Here is a 10,937-nt window from a genome sequence, read left to right as displayed (position 1 = left end):
AAAGCACACCCAAACCCTGATGCTTTACCACCCTGCTTTACAATTGACATGGCCTGATTTCCTCAGTGATGTGCAATTTTTCCTCCACAGATTTAATGACTGAACTATAAATTCAAAACGGACTTTAAAGTCCCGTCGCTTTGAGCTTGACCGCGAGAAACCTTTCCGAGGGACTGCTGCGTATACTTAGATCTTAACTTGAGGGTTCAAATCAATGTGTCCAGGTGTGTTTGCAAATCTGCCGTTTTAACGATCCGGATGATTCCACTTAACGACACACGGGGTGAGTGAAAAGATTTCCCGTCGGCCTTAAAGCGGCTTTAACTCAAGAACACAATCTGTTAGCAACGAGACGCCATCGGTGTCCGCTTGGTGCCTCTTGCTGAACAAAAGGACGTTGTCTCCTTCCTCCTCAGTTTTTCCGAAATTTGCATTTGTGAGCCACTCGAGGTGTTGCTTGGATTTTCTGGCAACAAAGTTTTCACAAAAGAACACGTTTTGTGTGAATCTCAAACTTTTGGCGTTTTGAAAGAGATGGGGAAGGTTTGAATAAAATTGGCTAAACGTGAATAAAAGGATCAGGAAATGGGAAAAAAGAACAGGGTTTTGATATGAAGGCTTTAGAAGTAAAATGCAGTTGAACTGGAAGGGCTGGCAGAAATGACAATTGCCAACCCTTCTACTTCAAATGAATTGGATATCTGTTACAAGCCAGGTCAGCCGTCGAGTTAAGATATAGTATAGTCAGTGCGGCATTGTGTATGTATGCTTAGAACAGACTTGGGCAAACTACGGCCCGCGGGCCACATATGGCCCGCGAGGCGTTTTAATCCGGCCCGCCGACGTTGTCCAAATAATGTTATTATTTATTTATTTATTATTTTAATCCCCAAGATGGCGCCGTCACGCGGAAACCAGGGGCAGTAGCTCTGTCCACTCTTTGTTTTTTGTGTTTTACAGGCCCTCTATCTTTTTTTAAATGACATTTTAATATTTCTTAATACATTCCTTTTTACTTTACTTTGTACTTTATACTTTTTACTTTAAGTTTTTACTTTGAGTGATGAGTATGTTAATACTTTAGTCCTTTTTTTCTGTTCATGTTTCATATGTACTGTTAACGGATGCACTTTTTTATATGTATCGTATCTTGTGCTGACCCGGCCCAGCTGTCAAATTTTTAAAGTCAATGTGGCCCCTGGGCCGAAAAGTTTGCCCACCCCTGGATTGGGGGTCATAAAAAGGACCTCCACAATTTTTTTAAGAGATTCACTGAAATAATGATAGAATAATGCGAATTTACCATCATCAAATCACAAGTGTTATTTCTGTTGGAAAGACTATTTTAAACTTTGTATATTCATTTCTATTTAATGTTAATAATCTATGTTACATATACATTTTATTGCTCCAGTTATTGACATTACATGTTTTTCAATCAGACGGCGACATCTTCTGATTGATTCCAAACTTTAAAACCCTGCTTGATGGCTTTTTTTTTATTAGTCTATGTGTTGGTGTTTGCCAGTAAAAAGCACATAAATAACATTTACGTTAAGCAGCAAATTTCAATGTAGCCATCAATATTTACAATCTCTGCCTAGGATGATAACACGTTTGTCAGTGTGGAGCAGATATATGCCTCCCGGACAGGCGTAATAGATGTGTTAAATGTGGCTCATTCCTTCCGTGGTGTGATTGCAGGGCAACATGTTGCGGCACTCTGATGTGGGAATCCCTCAAATCAACATGTTGATGAGTTGCAGGATTGGATCTCGACAGAAAAACAGCCTCCTTGAATTCAGATTCCGCAAACAAATTCAACGGCTGTGTGAGCAAAAGCTCATAACCAATGAGAGTATTCCTTCCAGACAGCATGCAGATTAAGTTTTGCCAGTGTCCGAATTTATTGCTGTGAATGCACAGAAAATGAGGTCAAATTATGTGGGATTAAATAAAACATTCTCAGATAAAAAAGGAGGGAGACAGAGTTGGTTTTAGAAAATATCAACTCAATGTGGAAATATATGTTGTGATAGGACATACTTTAAAGTGCATGTAGTAAATATTTCCTTTCCTTTAGAAAGGTCATGGTAGTGCTCTCTTTATGGCTATGTGTGATTAGGGCCTCTCGCTTATTGATTTGTTGATACTTTAGTGATCTGAGTCAGGGAAGGTTGTGTTGTTACTCAAGCTACAAACGGCACCAAAAAAAAGCTGTTGTGGGCTTCAGAGAAATCGATGATGTCGCCTCTTACTGGCTGAAAGTCAAAGTTCATTTCCCTGCAAAAAAGAAAAGCCAGTAATGGGACCCTTGGAGACTCAAAGACCATTTTTCCATCCGCGTGTCTAATGAAATGGACATTTGTGTTGATGTTTTTTCTTAAGCCACAAACAAAGAGTGCAAGAAATACGACTACGAGGTATCCAATACGCAGTCGTGTGCATGGGTCAATAAAGCCCACAACACAACACAATGTCTCATAATGGACAATTTCAAGAAAGATGTGTTCTGACATAACAATGTTTTTAACCTTTTCAGACTACATGGAGGGGAGGGCTGAAGTTCTCAATCCCGTTCTTATTATTCTTCCTGTTCTTCTTTGTGAGGACAAAGACCATATATATATATATATATATATATATATATATATATATATATATATATATATATATATATATATATATATATATATATATATATATATATATATATATATATATATATATATATATATATATATATATATATATATATATATATATATATATATATATATATATATATATATATATATATATATATATATATATATATATATATATATATATATATATATATATATATATATATATATATATATATATATATATATATATATATATATATATATATATATATATATATATATATATATATATATATATATATATATATATATACTTCATTCATTTTATGAAACACTTATCCTCACCAGGATTGTGGGGGGTGCTGGAGCCTATCCCAGCTGACGAGCCAGGGGAAACCGGGAATTGGTGGCCAGTCAGGCATAGGGGCAATTTAGAGTGTTCCGGCAACATACCATGCATGTTTTGGGAATGTGGGAGGAAACCAGAGTATCCGGAGAAATAAAAACACATACAATGTGCCTTAAGGTGGTTGGTCTTTGTCGTGGCGGCAATTCTGGAACCTGCTGGTGAACACCAGCGCTAAGGGATGAGGTTGCCTTTTTGGCCCTCGTGAAACCTGAAGGGTACCAGTTGAACGGGTGGCCAAAAACCGAGTTTGGCAAGGTCATGGACAACTACTGCAAAGACATTTTGGTTTACCATACATTGTCTCAGGAGGCAAGAGAAGTGCCCCTACAACCCTGTGTATAGTGGGGATTTATTAGCATGTTCTAAAAAAGAGTCATTGATAGATAGCCACACATGTTTGAGTCCTTCAGTAATCTGCGATGCTTCTGGTAGGATATAAAGTATGTTCTCACCCAGACCATAATCTTTTTAGCTTTTGTATTTTCTGGACTTAATTACGGCAGTATTTCTGTCCAACCCGATCAAATTGTCTCATCATCATGCGTTTCTGACACCCCCCCCCCCCCCCCCCCCCGCCTACAATAATACTGTTGCAAAGGTGGGGCGGTCATTACTCGTGAATAAGTCATGAACGTTAACAAGCGGCCGTGGAAATTGCAATAAAAACACCCCCCAGATTCCCCTTGCTCTTCTTCTTTTGCGAAGGAATCATTTCAAGGTTCACACGTCTTGTTAATTTGCCGCTGTCGTGTTCTTTTGCTCGACTGACTGCGGTAAAGCAGAAATAATCGCTGGCGTATGCAATTTACAAGCACATGGAATGAAATTAGCTCTCTCACAGGCTCCATTAAATAAAAAAGAAAAAAATATATCACAGTATAATTCTGCAATAAGCCGATGATGACTGTCAAAAGTTTGTGGACAATTTGACTTTTGGAATCATTTTATTCTGAAAAATACTGTAGGTAGCTCAAAAGGAATACCATTCCTACAACTTTTGCCCCACAAAATTACTACTTAAGCACAACATTTTGATGGTCTAAAACACGTGTCAAAGTGGCGGCCCTGGGGCCAAATCTGGCCCTCCGCATCATTTTGTGTGGCCCGGTAACGTAAACCATGAGTGCCGACTTTCTGTTTTAGGATCAAACTAAAATGAAGACTATACATGTATATTAAATTTGCTGATTTTCCCCTTTTTAAATCAATAATTGTAATTTTTTAATCATTTTTTACTGTTTTTAGTTCAAAAATCATTTTGTAAAATCTAAGAACATATCATAATGACCAAAACAAACATTGTTTTAGAAAATGAATATTAAGGACTTTTAATCCAGTTCTTTTAATCCATTTATTTAAAAAAATCTAAATATTATATCTAAAATGGTCCGGCCCACTTGAAATCAAGTTGACGCGACCCAACTTGACCGAGTCTGACACCCTTGGTCTAAAACCACATAATTGCCCACTGGAAAAGGTAAGATTACTACTACATTTTTAGAACCTTCAAATTTAGTGGTTATAATTTTTGGAGTTAAGCCTGCAATAAATTGATGATGAATTGTATGTGATATTGTTGGGGATTGTTTTGTTTTGTTGTTGTTGTTGTTGTTGTTGTTGTTGTTGCTTTTATATACTATACAGCAGCGTAAATAGAGCAAATGATCCCGAAAAAAATTGGCTTCTTGTTAAATGGGTGAAGAAAATGATGAACAAGCTGAGTTTATGTTGTAAATGATTTCAGCAGCTGCTACATGAGCTTGTAAAATGAGGAGAATGGCAAACGGCGTTTATCATCGTTTTTACTAGCCGAGTGCATTTTCTTCATTTGCTGTGTGGAATCTTTCAGCAAATTAAATCATTTGTGTTATGTGCCGTGTGAATGTTTAATGTGGCACATTAAGTAACCCAGTATTTCCCAATCACATTTTAGTGCTTTATAACACTTTTTGCATTGATAAAAATCTCAAGGGACACCACTTTGGTGGGTTGGTTGGTTTTTTTACTTCCTTGTGTCCTGCAATCAGCTGCCTTAAAATACGGATTTATTGACTTTTGTATTTTTATTTTATTATTATTTTTATTTTTCAATTTTAGTTTTGCATCCTGGTTTGATGGGCAGTGGCACGTTGCAATTAACGCAAACTCCTGTAGATGGCATCACATACCGGAAGTGGCTATCGCGCATGCGTGTACATGTGATCTGTTACAAGAAGTAAATAAAGTCTTCCCGCGCTGTTGCGCGTTTTAAAAAACGAGTCTTAAATGCAGTTTACGAACAAAATGGACGAGCTCTATCTGGATAATATCGACGAATACGTCAACGACCAAGACAAGATAGTAAGAACGGCTGCTTGACTGTGACGTTCCTAGTTCATGTAATATTGTTAGCGTTTAACCATGTTGAGATTCCGAATGTCCATTGGCAAAACAGACCTTTTAAAAAGTGTATTCGCCGAGCTTAGTTCATAAAATTTGTAATACATGACTTTGTTAAAATGTTTGGATTCATTTGGCTTCGATTTTATTTCAGATCATGTGTTTAAGATCTTAAAACAACGTCAATTAGACCTATATTGTTATTATACATGTATTCAGCCTTACGGTACATTGGGTTACCCTGTAGTTTTGTACATCCAATCGCGTTAGACAGACAACAATTCACAAACACAGCCTACCATGCATGTCTTTGGAATGTGAAAGTAGAGTACCTGTGGAAAACCAACACAAGCCCAGGGAGAACACACAAGCTCCACACAGTGAGGACTGACTTGGGATCGGACCCAGAACTGTGAGGCCGACCCGCTAACCACTCGTCCGTCACGACGCTGGCTCAAAACATTGATAATGATTTCAACGAGATTTTATGATTATAGATATAATATTTCCATGTTATGTACTTATACCAATATGTCTTTAATCATGAACAGGTGACATACAAATGGCTGAGTCTCACTCTTGGAGTCCATGTCAACACAGCTAAACAGTAAGTTCATTTTTTTAAATCTAAAAACAGTTTGTAGAAGACAAATGAGTGATGAAAAACATTTGTTGATTTGTTTTTTTAAATTTTTTACTTAGGATGCTGTATCACTACTTGGACTACAAAAGGAAGGAAAGTTCAGCTCAGCTCCATGCGACTTACTTGGTGTCAGGAAAGTGTGTGGACAACGGTCAAACGGTATGCAAAAAATAATCTTAACTACAATTTATATATTATCATTGTTTATTAAAGTATTGTTTCTTCATCAGAGTCATAAACTCTTAATTGTGCGTGAGGAGCAGCTAGAAGGTGCGTAAATTCCCCGACAACTTGTGATCCTTAAGCAAAAATATGCATTAATTGGGTCTGTTTTCTTTTATATGCAGATTTTAAGTCCAAGATGAGTTTGATCGTGAGCGTGCACATTTATAGCGTCCAGAAAGCTCTGCTGAAAGACAGTGCGCCCCTTTACACCGTTGACTACGACGCCTTCAAAGATAACCTGCTCAACTGCAGCAAGTATGTCCATCTCTAAAACAGGGTAGCTTAAAAGGGTAACTTAATGGCCGCCATTGATGGCGCGAGATGTCCCATCTATTTTAACTAGGAGGGTCCAATGAATGATGAGCATCTACAGCCAGGTTAGGTGAACTTTATCTTTGTTGATGGTAGTTTTGCGTCACTTCCATGATATTTTATGGTACTTCCAGGTCACTTCTTATAAATTTATGACCATTTCCTATTGATTTGGGGGGAATTTACAAGTTTTTTTCCTGTTTGTTGGTGGCTTTCTGAGGATCATTGGCCATTTCCAGGTTACTTCAAGTTGGTTTTGGGTAAAGATTAACCAATGGGCCAAACTGATTATCCACGCTGATATTTGGACATTTGACGTATATTTAGCGCCCTTTATTGGTAATAAACACACACAAACACACCAGCACTAACAACAATACAACCCCATAACCCTCAGTTACCTTGCTGCTATACAAATAAAGTTAAATTGTATATTCAATAACATACATCAACATACGTTGTAAGAATCTTCGATATATTTCTTAATAAATATATGGGTAGAATAGATCATTTTGACTTGGTAGTTAATTAGTATAACAAGCCAATCATTTTTCTGCAGGTACAGTGCCATCCGATGCGCGGATGCCGTCCCCATCTCCGCATCGGAACGCAATTTTCAGCAAGCTCCGCCTCTTCCTTCTCCGGAGCCACAGCAGAGCAAGAAGGTTTCTGCTAGCGAAACTACTGCTAATAAAGCTAAACCAGTCAAAGGCATTATGGGGATGTTCGCTGGTAAAACTACAGCAGCTAAAAGCAAAGATCTCAGCAATGAGATCAAGTCAGAGGAAGCTCCTGTAGAGGTTTGTTTTCATGCAACTTTGATAAAGTAGTGTTATAATATGGAAATTGGAATCTACACACAAACCTAAACAAGGTTTTTTTTATTTGTTGGAAAAATATTATTTTCAATCTTTGATTTAAAGAATAATTTCAATCTGTTTCTTTTTTCTTTTTAATATAGGTGGACATCCCTAAAGGGAAAGCTTCAACAAAATCGAATCACATGATGAACTTTTTTGGCAATCAAAACACAAGTAAGTAATTACAAAATATGTTTGGGTTCAAAAGTTCAACTTCAGAAGAATGTATGATGAGCATTGTTTGTAAAATATTAACTAAATTATTTGGTTCAGAGAAGCAAGACAAACCTGTGAAGAAGGAGGAAGAAATGTCATCGGAGTCTTCATCGGCTCAGCCCCAAACTTTAGAAAAAGAAAAAAAAGAAAAGGTCATGGTAGACCCACCGAAAAACACGAAAGTTTCAAGGTTTGTGGGGATTAACAATGATCAGATACACCATTTCTATTTTTAATGTTGCCAAATTGTGTTCAACCTGTGAGGTTGTCACACTGTATTGTTTATTCATTGAAAGAGATTGATTAAGCATAGGTGCGTATTAGTCATGTAACTTCACATACTTCACTTTTCTTCTCGAAGCAAAACTAAACGTCTGCAGAATTCTGACAGCGAGGAGGAGAAGGAAAAGAAGAAGCGGCGAAGGATCAAGAAACCCGTTTCTGACAGCAGTGAAGACGAAAATGGTAATATATCATTTTAAAGTCCATCCCATCAGTGTGGTTAGCCTCAAAATTTCTAATCCAATCTAGAAATTGACATGAGTAGTTGGATAAATTCTTATAAAAATATATGACTTCTGTTACTGATTTTATATCAAGTTTGGAATGTTGAAATCTCCAAAACATTATTTTTTTCCCCTGACTTATACAGGGTTTGTTGTTACCATTCTATCTGTTGTTGTTTTACCTCCATGCAATATGCAGCACTCAACAAGGACTTTCCACGCGCACGTGATTGTTTTATTATTTTATAGCATCCAGCCAGCTATTAAAATCAGATGAGAGAAAGAAAGGGGGGAGGAATGACCAGCGAGAGAAGAGAAAAAAGGGGACTTTTGGCATCTATGTTCAGTTAAAAACTTGATTATCTCATTATTCCATATCATACTCAAACATCATTACCAAAAATTCTTTCAAATATGTTTTGCCTGCTTTTTAGGATGAAAAATTGGATATTTTTTTATTAGGTAATAAATGTAAGAGATTTAGTGGAATTTTAAAAATCACACTAATATCTATATTGTGATATTCAACACATATATCACAAGTCACATCTTTTATTTTGCAGTCCTAAAACAAAGTACAGTAATCCCTCGATTATCACATCTTCACTTATTGCGAATTCTCAATTTTTTTCCTGCTATTCATTTTTTTAGATTTTTTTTTAAGTTCGTAAAAATGTGAAAATACACGCTAAAACTTGTAAGCAAACGTCACTCTTGTTACTAGGACTCAGCACTAATAAAAAAGTTATAGTAGGGGTGACCCTACCTCGTGATTTTTCCATTATCGCGGCCATGTCTGGTCTACATTAACCGCGATATTCAAGGGATTACTGTATTAAGAAGTACATGTAATCAGTGAGTGTTTGTTTATACGTTTATACATATCTTAAACAAAGGGTAGATTTGAATTACATTTTAGAAGTAGTTAGACTTTGTATTAGAAATCTGTGGATATTCCCAAATAATACAACATGTCTGATTTTCCCACAGTTATTCCAGATTCTCCCACAGTTATTCCAGATTCTCCACCACCAAGGGTGGTGAAAGAGGTCTCACCAGTGCCCGCCAAGGAACCTGCCTCACAAGTTTGTAACAAACTTTTTTTGCCCTATTTGTTATAATTAAGATGAATAAAAAAAAACATTTCTTTGTTCACAGCCGGCATACACCAAGACTACTAAAATCCGCAAGCGTAGGCGTGTCCTGAAATCTCAAACTTACATGGATGAAGAAGGTTGCATTGGTAAGAAAATGTCAAATTGTCCTTTTGTGCTTTTGGTTGTAATTTTGGTTTGTTGTTTCAGTGACAGAGAAAGGCTACGAGAGTGAGTCGTATTCAGAAGAAGAAAGCGTCACAGAACCCACCAAGCAGGTGACAAAAAATCAGGCCAGGTCGAAAACGGCAACGATTAATGAGAAGAAAAGTCTGAGGAAAACAACAGAGAACAAAGCCACAAAACAACCTTCCATCATGGGATTTTTTCAAAAGAAGTGAAGAATACATTCTATAGGACTTTCCTCCAGCTGTGGTAAAATTCAATAAGGTGTGGGGAATTGTGTTCATGTTCAATTGCTTTTATATTGCATTTATACTGATGTAAAATCTCAATCATATTTGTAATAAACTTGAATGTCATATACAGATTTGTTTTTTTTTAAATCACAATCATGATTTCATCATTCATTTTTTGCTAATGTGTACATCATTGACAATTTTCTTCATATAAACAAACCACTGTATATAAATGAGCTTTCTGAACAGGTTTTAATGTAAATAGTTCAATTGCTCTAAGTGTAAAAGGCAATAAACCGCAACACATAAAAGTTAAACACCAAATTTAAGTTGCAATTGCCTGATTGTCAATTGTGCTCAATAAATGCCAGATGTGGCTCGTGCGCCATAGACTCCTGACCGCTAGTATAGACAGGTTGCTTTATAAGATTGTCAACATATTCAAGTCCTTAACAATCTAATGTTGTCATATTCCTCAGTTGAGCATCACTGAGAGCATCAAGAGTAGATTTATTCAAATCATTTACTAATATATATTGAAACATTGAAAATGACAATGTCCAAAACATTTGTCTTTGTGGATTTTAAAGTGGCTGGAAAGGATGATACCAGCTTGTTAGAGTGATTCACATTACGTAGAAGACAATCTGTGGCTTTTTTCCCGGTTCACATTACAAGGGTTGTTTTTTTTTATGTGCTTGTTCTATCATAGCATTTGACACACCCTTGAAGCAAGTGCTCAAATGGGTCTGGTAGAACTGGTCTGTCCGAAGCGGAAAACAATCTCTTTGGGGAGTGGTTTGAAAGAGAAAAAGGCCTACCTTTGTTGCAACTTATTGTCAGGCTGTGGTTCTCAATTTAGGGTATCCCTGCCTCCTGCCTAAAGTCAACTGGGTTTGTTCCCAGCACCCCCGTTAACCTTGTGAAGATAAAGTGATTCAGAAAATGAATGAATGATTTATTCTTTTTTATTTTCCAAATTTAATTTGATGTATCTCATCTCATTTTATATTCTGAACCGCTTTATCCCCACTAGAGGAGGGGGACACCCTGATTTGCTGTCCAGCCAATCACAAGGCACAAGGAGAAAAGTAACCAATTTACGCTCATACTCATGCCTCGTTTCATTTTAGAACCGTATCAAAGTGGCGGCCCGCGGGCCAAATCTGGCCCATTGCATCATTTTGTGTGGCCCGAGAAAGTACATGATGAGTGCCAACTTTCTGTTTTATGATGAAATTCAA

General features: G+C 36.8%; 1 protein-coding gene across 1 annotated transcript; it reads left to right on the top strand.

Moving 5' to 3' along the window:
* Positions 1-5,206: 5,206 nt before the first annotated feature.
* Positions 5,207-9,820, top strand: pold3 (polymerase (DNA-directed), delta 3, accessory subunit). The gene is made up of 12 exons (XM_077724360.1): positions 5,207-5,379; positions 5,970-6,025; positions 6,121-6,220; positions 6,292-6,331; positions 6,409-6,541; positions 7,158-7,398; positions 7,560-7,632; positions 7,732-7,864; positions 8,036-8,139; positions 9,171-9,265; positions 9,339-9,423; positions 9,485-9,820. Exons 1-12 carry the CDS (start codon positions 5,305-5,307, stop codon positions 9,673-9,675), a joined length of 1,326 nt encoding a protein of 441 aa, XP_077580486.1. The 5' UTR covers positions 5,207-5,304; the 3' UTR covers positions 9,676-9,820.
* The last annotated feature ends 1,117 nt before the right edge of the window (positions 9,821-10,937 follow it).

This window comes from Stigmatopora nigra, chromosome 9, assembly GCF_051989575.1.
Source record: "Stigmatopora nigra isolate UIUO_SnigA chromosome 9, RoL_Snig_1.1, whole genome shotgun sequence".
Lineage (NCBI taxonomy): Eukaryota > Metazoa > Chordata > Actinopteri > Syngnathiformes > Syngnathidae > Stigmatopora > Stigmatopora nigra.
The sequence above is the reverse complement of the archived record's forward strand: the minus strand, read 5'-3'. Positions and strand labels throughout refer to the sequence as shown.